We start from the raw sequence: 14,078 nt of genomic DNA, 5'->3' as shown, positions 1-14,078 counted from the left end.
GTGCTGCAGCACAGGCAGTATGAGAACAATAAAGAGCTTTTTGAACACTAAAGCATGCAGACATGTCACAGTAGAGGCACTACATACTGATATGAACCTGAACATGAGCAGAATAGGGCCCTTTGAGTCTGAGGGAGAAAGTTTCTTGGTCACATATGGCGCATTTCCACTACAGGGCCTCGCTCGGCCTCGCTCGGTATGGCTAGGTCTCGTTAGGCCTTGTTAGGGCTGGCTCACTTAGACTATAAAGGGTTCTATCACAGTAAGATCAGAGCTCTTTACTCAGCTGCTCTTTGTTACAGATTATAATTAAACATTAAGAGGCAGAGGTATCTTTCAGACAAAACAATGCTGTACATTCATTCTGGGTAATGAAGTGGCGGTTCTAGAACATTTTACACGGGGTGGCAGAGGGGGGTCAAGAGGTCATGCCAGGGTGGCATGGGAGGGCGGACAGTACGTGGTATTTTATACTGTATATATAACCTATTTATTGTTAAATCATGGCCTAACACAAGTGTTCTTAATGCACAAGAGAAACAAGGTGTTCAGACAAACAAACTCACATATAGTATAAAACAGCTCAATACTCACGATACCCTAGAACTCTGTTTACTGTAAGTACAGTAAAAGTACTTAGTTATAATGAAGTACACAAATGGCATCACCCATTTCTTAAGAGAGCTAAAGGTGACCTGTGCAGCAACACATTTCAATACATATTTGTCAATACTAAGAGCCGCTAGATTGTGCTGCTGTGATGGAATATGTATGCAAGGAGAATAAAAACATACCATGTGGTCCAGCTGGAGTCTCATCCGCCTCCTGATCCCTGCCTCTGTCCCTCTTTCTGACACTTCCTCTTTATTCCTCACATACATTTCTTCTTCTAGACTAATGTCTTCATCTCCTCCTCTTCCTCCTGCTCTGACCCTCCTGGTCTCTTCATCTCCTCCTGGCTTCCTCCTGCTCTGACCCTCCTGGTCTCTTCATCTCCTCCTGGCTTCCTCCTCCTGCTCTGACCCTCCTGGTCTCTTCATCTCTCTTTTCCTTTTCCTCTTTCTGTTCGTCCTCATCACTTCTCAGATATGTCTTTTTGTTGTTGAATCACTCCAGCTACTCTGGCCTGCAAGAGTCTACTTGTAAAAAGCACTGGTACAAATGCTTGTATAACTTTACACGTTAGCTCTCTGCAGCGGTGTGAGCCGCGGTCTGTGAACGCCGCTCCGCAGTTTAATACAGGGCCGTAGCTACGTTTTTAACGGGCCTAAGATGATATTTAAAATGATTCACTTTGAATTAATGAACTGCTTGTTTCGTTGCTTGAGAAGCTTATGGACATAGTGTAGGTTTGTTTCTACAAGTACAGTTTCAGGGACACAAAAGTTAGGGGGGCAGCTGGGGGAAAAAGGCTCTACAGTGGGGGGGCAGCTGCCCCCCCTTGCTCCCCCGTAGATCCGCCCCTGTGTTCTGCTTTTAAATGCGTGGATGATTCATCTTGAGTGGGCGGTGAATGCATAGATTAGTGTCACATTAATCAACATAAAACTGGAGTGACCTGTTCTTCTAGTAATATTTGATAAATGAAAGTACATTTCCTCATCGAACCTCCACCCTACATCAGTCAGTTCCAACAGACTTCTCCGCAGGTAAGGTTCAAGTGCTATGATACTCTTGTTTTAAATATAATTAAAATAATCTCTGCCCAGGTTACATTGAATAAGAATGACGGAAATAATTGGGTTATAATACCACATTATGTAAAAATGGAACTATATCTGGGCTCTGTTTGACAGTAGCATGAGCTCCAGTATAGCTGCATTTAATAAGTGTGTCTTATAATACATGTCATGATAGTGTTGCTTGTTCTTATTTACTTGCTTATAATATGTTTGCTGTTGAGCTCATGTGTTGTTTTCCTTGAGTTTCAATGCAGGGATTATTACACCCTGAAACAGTAGAGTGCAAAACAGTTTCCAAAGCTTTTTTTTTGCAGACCAAACAGGATGGGTTGGTACGATAAAATCCAGTTTTCAGATCATTGATCCCAATACGAGAATTGTGCCCCGTCATGAAGTGCAGTTTAGGTCTGATAGACAACACCCATATCATCTGGTACTTTCCACGGGAAGTACAGGAAGTAGTGAAAGTGAGTCATAATGTTATTTGAGGTGAAAATACTGAGGAGACTCTTGATCTGCCTTAACTAAAGCTGTGTGTTGCTGTACACTTATGTAAGATAAGATAAGATAAGATAAGATAAGATGGACCTTTATTAATCCCCGTGGGGAAAATCAGTAGTTTAATGTGACCACAATGATTCCCTTTGTGGTCACATTGTGTGTGCCTGTTTGCATTGCATGGAGTAATTCATTTATATTTGACATCAGAACTGTAATAGGGACCTCTTTTGCATGCTATTTTTGTTCTCCTGTATACTCTTTCCTGGAAGCTATTGTATCAAGGCAAAACAAATGCAAACCATTTAAAATAGTTTAAAAAAATGATTTATTTATACAAGTGTTTGCTTGACCAAAAGGACTTAAGTTGCCAGAAACTGTAAACTGCAAAAAACACAGTATGGACAGACGTATTGGAGACAAACTGTTACACATTGAATTCAAACAAGAATATATGTACAACAGCATTTAATCCAAGACCTCTGCAAAACACAATGCATTTAGACTCTGACCTGCATATTGTGTTAGATAATATTAGTAATAAGTGTGTGAGTGTTAATGATTTTGAAAAACAAGCACAACTTAGAAACCAAGGATCTACAGTAGGGAGGGAAATGTTTAGCCAGAAATGTAAGTAACCTATCTGATTTGAATTTTTTGGGTTTGAAATTGAAAATATTAATGATAAAAATCCTTTCCTCTCGTGTAGACATGGCCTCAGCCAGCAGCTCCCCATGTGAAGAGCAGCTCCAGTGTTCAATCTGTCTGGATGGGTTCACTGAGCCTGTCTCTACTCCATGTGGACACAACTACTGCAAGCACTGCATCACAGGGTACTGGGACAGAAGCACCCTGATACAGTGCCCCCTCTGTAAGAAGAAGTTCCGCAAGCAGCCACAGCTCCAGGTCAACACTGAGTTCAGAGACATTTTGAAGCATTTCAACCACATGAAGGTGAATGGGGATGAGGACAGAGCCAAACCAGGAGAGGTGCCCTGTGACATCTGCGTTGATCTGAAGCTCAAGGCCAAGAAGACGTGCATGGTGTGTTTGGCCTCGTACTGCCAGCCTCACCTGGAGCCTCATCACAGAGTCAAAACACTCAAGAAGCATCAGCTGATCGAACCTGTGTCCAACCTGGAGGACAGGGTGTGTAAGAAGCATGACAAGATGTTGGAGTTCTTCTGTGATGTAGACCAGAAGTGTGTTTGTTTCATGTGTTTGAAAGACAACCATGCATCACATTTGGCCGTCCCGTTAGAGCAAGCGTTCAGAGACAAGAAAGGCTTGCTGAGCCGTGTGACGTCAAAGATCAAAATAATTGAAAACACCAAATCCAGGAATATTCAGGAAATCAAATGTTTGGTTGAACGGACAAAGAAAGAGTCTGAGAAAGAGTTAGCAGACATCGCTCAGGAGTTCAATGCCCTGTTGCTCGCTCTGCAAAGAAGCCAGGCTGAGCTCATGGAGAAGATCCAGAAGAAGCAGAAAGCAGCTCAGAGGGAGGCTGAAGACGTGGTGACGGAGCTGGAGCAGGAAGTCTCTGAGCTGAGGAGGAGAAGATCTGAGTGTGAAGAACTTTTACAAACAGAGGACCACCTCAGCTTCCTGCAGAGCTGTTCAACTCTCTGCATATACAAAAATCTGGTCCAATCCAACATGCCAATAGACCTCTCTGACTTCAGTCAGCAGAGTTCTGTGGGGATGGTGAAAGAAGCAGTGGCTAAGATGGGAAGTCTTCTCAGGCATCAGATGGAGATGATAAGTCATGAGGCACGCTTAAGCAATGACTGGGAAGGCCCTGCAGCTGAAGAAATAAGGAGAGATGATTTCTATGAAGAGGTGTGGAACCCCCCCAAGGACAAGCTGATGATGATCCAGCAGAACGATGCAGTCGATGTGACTCTGGACGCCCACACAGCCTACACCAAACTTGTAGTCTCTGAGGATGGGAAACAACTGAGGTTTGATGAAGGCCTACCACCTCCAGATCCTTTCTCTCCTCAGAAAGGATTTCAGTATCAACCCTTTATCCTTGGGACTGAGGGCTTCTCCTCTGGCAGGTTCTACTACGAAGTTCAGGTCGGTGGGACTGGATGTTGGGTATTGGGAGTGGTCAAAAAGTCCATCGGCAAGTTTGTATCACATTTCCCTAACCCGGAGCAGGGAGGCTGGACATTCTTAAAACTCAACAATACAAAATCCCAATCCCAAGATGAATATTTCCCAGGCACTTGTAGCCGTTCTCCCCTGTCCCTGAGGCAAAGGCCCCAGAAGGTTGGAGTGTTTGTCGATTACGAGAAGGGCGAGGTGTCCTTCTACGACGTGGACGCCAGGACTCTGATCTACTCCTACTCAGGATGTGCCTTCATTGAGACCCCGTCAGCAGTCAAGTCTTTTTTCTATTATATTGCAGGCATATCCTTTGGTAACAGACCAAAGCTCTACCCTTTTTTGGGGGCTTTCAGTAATGAAGGGAATTCTGACACCATGCTTCTTATCACTCCTGTAGCCCATGCAATTTAAGATTACAAGTTACAAGTACCATAAAGCCCTAAAAACTGGGGAAATGAATGTGTAACTGCTAAGTTCAGCAGTTATGGAAGAAGTCAATTTAGAAATTATAATTTTTTTTATTCATAGCTCTTTCTACATTGAGATTGAATCTGATCAAAGCAGATTTCTTAAGACCTGACAATTACTTATGAGGTTCATTTTAAATCAGGGAGACTGGTAGAAGATAGTACAGTAGATCAGGGGTAGAGTTTATTCACATTCATGTTGCAATACTCCCATATGACCAGGAGATGACACCATTGTTTAACCAGTGTTCTGATCTGTTTCTCAGAGACGCTACTGTTAGGAAATATGGGGACAATGCTTATAGGAACTTTATTTCATCTCAAAACCATTTAAGACAATGTAAACAAATATCCTTTGGTTTCTAGTATTTTGTTTAAATTAATATTTGCTTTTTTCTCAGGCTTATTTGATAGTACTTGATATCTTTGTTTTTAATTTAAATTTGGTCAAAACAGTTCCAAGCTACAAGCTCGTCTTGTTGAAATTACTTCTAATGGGTTGCTACTCAGTTAAATACGTGTAAATCAGTGTAAAACTGTCATTATCATTTGTCATATCACGGCCCTTTTATGGAGACAAAATATTATGTCTGCCTGTGGAACTAAGCCAAACCACTAATGACACGTAACTCAAAACCAAACGACAGCATTGTATAATAAGCTAGGCATTTCAGTGCTGAATAAGTTCAAGTCAGCCCAAATACATCATGAAGTGGTTAGACACTGCACTGGGAGTGACCTGAACAATGCATATTATATTAAACTGCTAAACATGACATTTGGGATGTGAAAAATTACAAGTTCTACTCCTTCCCTCTTACTCGCAAATTTAACAAGAATAGCTATTCTATGGGCAGTATTTATTGTAGAGACAGAGTTAAAACAGGGGGACAGAGGGGATGACATGTGGAAAATGGTCCTGAGTCGAACTCAAACCAAGGTCCTCCGCTTGGGGACTTGGGGAGCTTTATCAATTGAGCTTTACAGAAGACCGTTTTATCAGATTTTCAATGAGTTTACATTCAAAATGTAAGACAGCTTCCTAGGTTTCTAAACCTGGTTCAGAGTACACACTAACACACACCTTCTGAGACATTTCTGCATGCATCCTTATTGTATGCACGTATGGTCTTGGTACTAAATGATTTCTGTGTTCTGTGTACTGTAACTCTAGTTTTTCTCATGCTTATTTGATGGTACTTAATATCTTTGTTTTTTATTTAAACTTGGTCAAAACAGTTCCAAGCTACAAGCTACCTAAATACTTAAGTAGGGCTTTATGAAATTGAAATGTACATTTTTTAAGGTGTTTTGTCATTGAATAGACCTAAAGGTTTATCAATTAATTTTACAAAGTTTATTAATAATAATAATAATAATAATAATAGATTACATTTATATAGCGCCTTTCAAGGGACCCAAGGCTGCTTTACATGCTGTGAACAAACAAAAAAACAAAGAAACAAGTAGGGCAAATAATAAAGTAAAAATTAAATAAATAGCAGTGGGAGTGGAAGCAGGGGGGCTGTGATGGGTTAGGGGTCAAAGGCTGTACAGTTTGTCTGTTGTCTTTTTATGTCTTTTTTCGAAGGCCAAGAAAAGTGTCATGCTTTGCTGCAAAATATCTGATAGATGAGCTTAAATAATTTGATATGTGTGAACCATGCATTTAATACTGCTGAATAAAAGTGTATTTCATTAAGATTAGCTTCCAGACCTTTTTTGGGGGGTATATGTGTTTTTGATGATCACAAAATGGGGCCATATAGAGTCTTTGTTTATAATAGTGACATACATGGAATAGAGCAGTAAAAGTTGTAACTTATCCAGTTAGCTGACACATTTCAGAAGGGAGCGCTGGTCCACCACTCCTGGAGGGTTTCTCTCCAGGGGAACTTTAGCCAGCAGACTATTTATACTTCAGCTGTCTGACTGGCGCCCTGGGAACTGGGACACTGTGTCTGTAAGTGCGTGTGTGTGCGTGTGTGTGTGTGTGTGTGTGTGTGTGTGTGTGTGTGTGTGTGTGTGTGTGTGTGTGTGTGTGTGTGTGTGTGTGTGTGTGTGTGTGTGTGTGTGTGTGTGTGTGTGTGTGTGTGTTTGTGAGTGTGTGTGTGTGTGAGTGTGTGTGTGGGGGTGCAGAAGAAAACCCTAATAAGCATCACATTATAAAGATGTGTAAGGAAATAAAATAGATACATTAATAATGAACATACCGTTATAGCACACTTTGATCTAATCACATTAACCCATATTTTCCTCCTAGTGATGTTAGAACAAAATGCTGCTTACATATCAATCAGTAAGTCAGAGGGGTACTTACAATGTACTTAAAATACATTTAGTGAATAATACATAATTTCCCTTTAGTAACATTTTCAATGCAGTATTTACTAACATTTTGTATTTTTAGTATGTGGTCTAGTTAGCTAATGATGCTATCTAACACATTTCAGTTATATACAATTAAAACTAGCTATCAACATGAGATGATAACATATTAATTAATATAATATGAAATCATATTTTAAAACTCAAATATAAGCGACTATAAACAGGAAACAATGTGGAAAACAAGGTACTGTAGAATAATTATATAATACTTATAAGAATAAATGATGTCATACATTTTTATTATAAAAAACACACAATTCTCACTGAGATGCCTCCTCTTAAGAAGGATGCCAAATATTTAAAAAATATAATCATCTTTTTTTCAGACACGTGTGATATATTTGATAAGATTTTATAAATATAACGAATTATATTCCAAAATGTTAGTTACCTTCCTCGTTAAATTGTGATTTATTGGAGAATTAGGATTTACCATGTACTCTTGGAGAGACAAGGAGGGGTGGGAAACGTCTCGGGGGCGCGCACTCCACCGTCGTGACGTCACGGGAGCGCCCGAGCAGTGGGGAAGCCACCAGTGGAGGAGCGGGCACAGACGGAAAGGAGGGAAAGAGAGACAGGAGAGAGAGACAGGAGACAGCGAGACAGATACGAGGCAGGAAGACAAGCCCCGATAGAGAGCGTCTCATCCCAGCTGACCGTTTGTTGGGCTACGGTAGACAAATCCCGCCACTTGACAGCGGCAGAATAGCCGGAGAGGAGATGTGACTGGCCTTCTTCACACAGAGCTTATTTCACAATCAGCGGGCAGCACAGTACACACAGCCGCAGTGAGTATGCGAAGTTAGCTAGCAGTCCGAGGAGTGTGTGCGTGTATACATGCTTATTACACAGGCCTAAGTGTGTGTGTGTGTGTGTGTGTGTCAGCCTCACGTGCACACCGTCTGTGTTTGTTTGCGTCGTGTCAGTCACGTCTGTGTAAAGGGGGACGCCAGCGGTAGATTAAACCGTGATGCCCGCTTCGAGGTGCACAGTTTCCAGGTCAGCTGTGAGAACCTCGGCTGGTTCTATTAAAGAGCAGGGTTTCAACCACTCTTGTCAGTATGATACATTTTGTACTTTCATTCAAAAACGCCGTTTGCTCGTTAAAACCAATTGTAGCTGTACAGGAGCCTCCCTATGGAATAACCAGCTAATAACACTAGTGTTGTCTCTGTACTTAAATGCGATTATCAATCTGTTTCGGCTGTGCTGCTGTCAACCTCAGTGCTACATTATTTTCATCATAATCCTATAGTAGTATTTTACAGTGCCAGTTTAGTGACCTTATACAGCATTTACTTATAGTAATATCCCCTATGTGTGTCTGTGGTAGTAAAATTAAGTTTAATCTCTTGCTATAATATTCGTATGAGGAGTTGTGTTGCGATATTTCTAACAGTGTTGCTTGAATCCTCCAGGCCGGTTGCTGTGTTCTGAGATCGTTTAAACCTCTTAAGCCCTGAGACTGTTTTTCAGGCCTCAGGCTCGAAAATGACATTCCCAGAACAATTGACTATATCTTCACTTCTAAAAGGGGTAAATTAATAATCTTTTTTCTCAAAGCAATGATAAACCTGTGAGTTGGATGTAGAAAAGTCAGAATCAATATAGATTTTTTTTATTTTAAAGTAAATTCAGATTGAACATAGTAAAAAAATGTAAATTAAAGTGTCCGTCCAAAAAAAAAACATTACTTATAGTGAAAACCACTCTTGAATAATGGGATAGTAGACTAAAAGCTTTAGGAATCCAAACTATAATATATAATAAGTACCCTGTATCAAGATTGATCACTTCTGGGGTCATTTGGGTGCATTTTCCATATCTCTGGCCCCCGTCGGTCGATTTTGATGATTGACACCTCTTTTTAACCGTTAGAGCCAATAGAATCGAGGGGAAGTTCCTAAAATCCATCTAAACATTACCCATTGGTGAATGAGTGATGCGTAGCCAGAATGCCCCGGAACCGGAAGCTGTCATACACTCTAGTACAGGGGTGGGCAAACTTTTTGGCTCGGGGGCCAGTAGTGTTAGTGGTTCTTGAACCCCGAGAGCAGGAGAGACTGAAAAGAGTCAAGGCAAGCTTATAAATGTTAACAGCATTTAATTACACAAAAGATGCGGTGGTATACAAATGAAATGTGCTCGTTGGTGGTTTCCCCCTGCCAGCTGTTTGGTCCCGTCCGCGCTGGGTCAGCTGGGGGGTAAGAGAGAGATCCTTCTTGGGTCTCCCGGGTAACATCTGTAGTCTTCTCCTATTGGCCGGCGTCGACGGGGGCGTGTCCAATGCAAATCCTGTCGGTTTCTGCTGCTGAATTACATCACTCTGATGTCTGTGGTCATCTAAACATTCCCTAATAAACCTCATTCCAGCGTCAATAAATGAGTGTTAAACCCAGGGTGTTTAGTGTACAACATCATGTTATTTCACCTTCAATTCACGGTTTGAAAACGTAGCATTTCGCCACAAGCTAATGCTAACCGGAAATGACGAAATTCACCAGCGGAAAACCGGAAGTCACTTGTGAATCTTCGGTTTTCAGAATAAAACAGATTTAAATGAAATACAGTGTATTTCATTCAAATTACGCCACATCAACATTGATTTTAATTTCTAACAGTAGCAGATCGGTAAAAAAATATTTAGCTGTCCACTCCTCATTATACACTCGGCACTCAATGTTGACTTTTCTTTTCTTTGGTCCACTCATTGTTACAGATGCAGGTTCAAAGGTGAATTATTGCGTTATTGCGTCATCGTTTGCGTCATGACGTAACCGTTTACGTGCCTTCTTATGACCCACACAGCGTTTTACGTCGCTGATTTTCTCCGCAACACCGCTCACAACAACATCAATAGAGGACTGCGTCGGGGTGGTTTTTAATTATACGAAGCCAGATTAAATGACTAAATTATTAAACTACTTCTCCAACCTTGTACCTTTCTCCAGAGTGCCGTGGTGCATTGTTTATTAATGTGGTTCAGCTGCATTACTGCCTGCTGCAGTGCTGCTCGTCTACCGGAGTTTATTCTCCCGTTAACTCGCGGCAGCGGCCGCTGTAAAGTTTTCATTGTCTGACTGTCACACAAGCAGCTGATAAATATCCCCCATCCCCATAAGTGAATGTGTTTTAGTCTGAAAGCTGTTTGGCATCACAACGCTGTTATGAAAGTTTCTCTGGCATTCTACAGGTGATGTTAGCTAATCAGACTATCTTGACTACTTGTTGCTATCATATTGTGGCATAAGCCGTTTTCTACACGCATATTTTACCGGCGTAGTTTTCGTTATGATTTTACTTGTGATGGCCACATGTCGCCCATGTATTGATTCCATCCGATAGCTGCAATAATACAAAACAAAAGGAAAACGTCTGCCTCTTCACAATGGTCAATAACAGTGAACGGATGGTTATTAAAGTAAGGTAAAATAAACAGAATCACACTAAGCCTTGTTAGTGTTGCCTGACTTTATATAAGTGTTTTTTATAAGTGTGTGGTCGCGTTCTAGTCACTTTGCTCAGCGCTACTGCTTGTTACAACTTGTATTCGCCGTACTTGCCATGAACTGTTATTGCTCAGGTTAATATCGACCCCCTCCAATGTAAGCGTGACGTATTTGGTTCTTGGATCTTGCCGGGTTGCAGAGTGGGGCCAGCTGAGAGAATAGACCAGACTCCAGCAAAGGTAAATTGTGTCTAGAGTGCGCCATCTAGTGGGATCAACTGAAATGCCGGGTATTGCAGGAAAAAGGCAAAAATGAATGCGGTCTTTACTATAATTTGGACAATTTTGTACCAATAGTCGGCGGGCCGGATTCAAAAGCCCAACGGGCCGTATATGGCGCGGGCTTTAGTTTGCCCATGCCTGCTCTAGTAGCTATCGTAGCAGCTAATATTAAATCTCCGTTATTGACATAAAAATGGAATGATGGATTATCAGTAATCATTTCAAAGTGACACAGACACATTGGATTAACCTATGGATTAACCTTCAGCAGTGTTTTTATCGTTTTAATGCCATTGAACACAACTTTTGATCAGAACAACAGCAACTGTAAGACTTATTTTCCGATTTGGTCCCGTAAAGCTAATTTTGTTGTTGTTTGTTGTCATTTCGCCGTGAGTTCTGATCGCTCAGTGATGATACTTATATGTCTGGAATCTGTGGAATCCCAGCTTGCTAATCGATATCTTGTTTGTGCAGATACGATAAGTAATAAGGGTATTTTAACGTGAGTTCTGTGCTAAGTGTGTTAGCATTTCTTCGCTCAGGGCTAATTCAGAGCTTTTTTTATTATGTATCGTTTAGCTAAAAATGGTTAAAGTGGATATAACACATTCATAGTTTATTAAATGTTAAGAAGCCCTCAGACGCTGTTTCTTGCAAGATGTTGCGTTTTGCCCCCGTGGGGTTTAACTGGTTGTTAAGGCACAAATATTTGCACTTCTTTAAAAAAATATGTCTTACTCTTTAATGCTGCCATAGTTGCACAGGATCGTCAACAGCCATGTCTTTCCAGCTGGCATACCACTCCAGACTAGGTGACTAAAACAATCGATATAAGATTGCACTGATCAAGGCTTGAATGTGAATTCTGCTGCGTTTGTTTTGCAATGGGGGGAAATGCAGGGGGAGGGGGTGGGATTGAAATGGGGACGCCGTGATTCCCTCCGTGTCCCGCCCACAGCTCTAGTTCTTGCACCGCCCCCCGCCCGGGAACACCGAGGCGGGGAAACGAGCCTGCTTCCTTCCACTCACATTGTAAACACTGCAGACATTTACATGTCCAGCCTCTGCACTCACATACTGTAAGCCTTTGGGAAAACGTTGACTAATATCATGGGGTTTTCTTTTGTTTTAGAATTGTATCACACATTCTTTCTAAATTTAGCATGGCCTGACCCAAAGTAATGTCTTCCTGAACTTTTGATACCTAATGAATGAACGATTTTGATAGACCCTTTAGTCTCCAGGCTTAACATCAAAGGTGAAAAACTTTGTCAAACAGGCTAAACACTCGTCTCACCTGACAAAAACATTTATTTTTTAAATTACCAGAATTTTACAAGACCGTGATCTACTGTGCTTTGTTTCAAATGTAATTATTCAAACCAATTTCATCCATTTGCCAGGGGTAGTCTAGAACATTAGATAGATAGATAGACTTTCTGAGGGGATGTTTTGGGTCACCTTCCCAACACTTTCATCCTTATTTATCCTGGCAAGTTGGCTGTAAGAGCACATTCCTCTTTACACAATGAGCCTGAGGGAGTTTCATCCCCACTTTCTCTTCCATTAAAAACTACACACTCCTGAATTAGTTTTCTGCTTCCCTGCCTTTGTGTTAATTGCCGAGTCTCAACGGTACATTTTCCATATTTGCTCTGTAGGCAGCAGCTAAGATTAGATAAGTGTATTTGCATGTGCATGATCCGATGTAGTTTTCTGCACAGCAGCATGTTTGTCTACATCAATGTGCGTGCTTCTGTGTGAGTCATAATGTGTGTGTAGAAACGTCTGATTATATTTGCGCATTTTGTTTGCCCAGCCTGTATCTCGGATTAATTTCCTGTGGTACACTGGAGCTGATGCTATCTGCCTCTTATCAGCGTTGTGCTTTCCAGTGTCTGAACCATATTATGTGTCTTATCGCTGATAGGACTGGTGACACAGAGTGATGCAGAACAGTCACTCCAAAGAGCCAAAACCTGTATCTTGACTAGACATCTTCTGCCTATTTTCTCCCAAATGTAATTGGACCACTCACTTTATTGAAATATCTAATTTGCAAGCTTTTCCGTCATCAGTGTGCAGGATAAGTGTTTTTTGTGAAATAAATCATAATTATTCAAATCTTTGTTTTTTTAATTCCTTTTGAAATGTCTACATAAGTCCTGTTGAAATAACTTCGAATGCGTTGCTACTCAGTTAAATACGCATAAATCAAGGTGGTCGAGCCGGTTTCTCAAACGTACCTACCCTACCTTTAATATCGCACGTCCAAAAAAATAAAATGTGAATAGCGCGCATGCGCATATCGCGGTTATCGTCACGACACGATATATCGTGCAGCCCTAATGCATACTGCATATTGCGGTACGTCCACACGGCAGCGTGCGTTGAAGCTTGCCGGTGGGCGTGTCTGGTGCACGACCAACAACCAATCAAATTAATCTCCCGCCCCGGACACACACGCACGCGGTTTGATTGGCTAGCGCTTGTACTGGCATATGATTTGATTGGCTGGCGCTGTCGTCGATGCTTGAAAAGTTGAACTTTTCTCAACTTTCGAAGCGAGCAACGGAGGCAAAGCGACGCGACGGAACCACAATGCAGTTCGGCAAAGCATGACGTCACACGATTCAAAGTGAATGGGAAGCGTCTCCGTTGAAGCTAGCGACGATGCCGTGTGGACGGGCCGTTAAACTGCTAAACGTGAACTTTTGGATGTGAACGATTAAAAGTTCTAATCCTTCCCTCTTACTTGAACATTTAACAAGAACAGCTATTTATCACGTATGGTCTTCTCTTGGTACTAAATTATTTCTGTGTTTCTTTCCTGCTCCGGTTTGTTTTTGGTTCAATGTCAACTAATGTCCTATTTATTCATCACTATTTGTATATTTATGCATCATAAATATTTCAAATTATTATTCATTTAACATGGCAATTGCCACTGGAGATGTTCACACCATGGTTCATACACATAAAATGCACTTCTTTAAAGATTAAAATCACCACGTTTTTTTGCAGAAAAAACACATCACATAAATGTAACCTTTAGACTTTAAAGGGGACCTATCATGCAAAATGCACTTTTGTACGTCTTTTATACATGAATATGTGTCCCCGGTGTTCCAGGGAACTCACCAAGTGTCAGAAAACACAACCCTCTCTATTTTCCTCCATACCCAAATCTCT

General features: G+C 41.3%; 2 protein-coding genes across 10 annotated transcripts in view; both read left to right on the top strand.

Moving 5' to 3' along the window:
• The first annotated feature begins 1,607 nt into the window (after window positions 1-1,607).
• LOC117484865 (E3 ubiquitin-protein ligase TRIM39-like) lies at window positions 1,608-6,170 on the top strand. Its single transcript, XM_034133308.1, has 2 exons — window positions 1,608-1,649; window positions 2,890-6,170. Exon 2 carries the CDS (start codon window positions 2,892-2,894, stop codon window positions 4,704-4,706), a length of 1,815 nt encoding a protein of 604 aa, XP_033989199.1. The 5' UTR covers window positions 1,608-1,649; window positions 2,890-2,891; the 3' UTR covers window positions 4,707-6,170.
• A 1,503-nt stretch (window positions 6,171-7,673) lies between these two features.
• The window catches only part of LOC117484967 (ELKS/Rab6-interacting/CAST family member 1-like), a 137,093-nt gene continuing 130,688 nt past the window's right edge, over window positions 7,674-14,078 (top strand). For all 9 annotated transcript variants that reach the window (XR_004556182.1, XR_004556183.1, XM_034133499.1 and 6 more), the window contains exon 1: window positions 7,674-7,941. The gene's annotated coding sequence lies outside the window, so the exon portion shown is untranslated. The remainder of the gene's footprint in view (window positions 7,942-14,078) is intronic.

This window comes from Trematomus bernacchii, unplaced genomic scaffold (assembly GCF_902827165.1).
Source record: "Trematomus bernacchii unplaced genomic scaffold, fTreBer1.1, whole genome shotgun sequence".
In the NCBI taxonomy this organism is placed as follows: domain Eukaryota; kingdom Metazoa; phylum Chordata; class Actinopteri; order Perciformes; family Nototheniidae; genus Trematomus; species Trematomus bernacchii.
Note: the sequence above shows the minus strand (reverse complement) of the source record. Positions and strands in the feature narration are given on the sequence as shown.

Coding starts and splice junctions, on each gene's coding strand:
- LOC117484865 (XM_034133308.1), top strand. CDS start 2,892: ATGGCCTCAGCCAGCAGCTCCCCATGTGAAGAGCAGCTCCAGTGTTCA.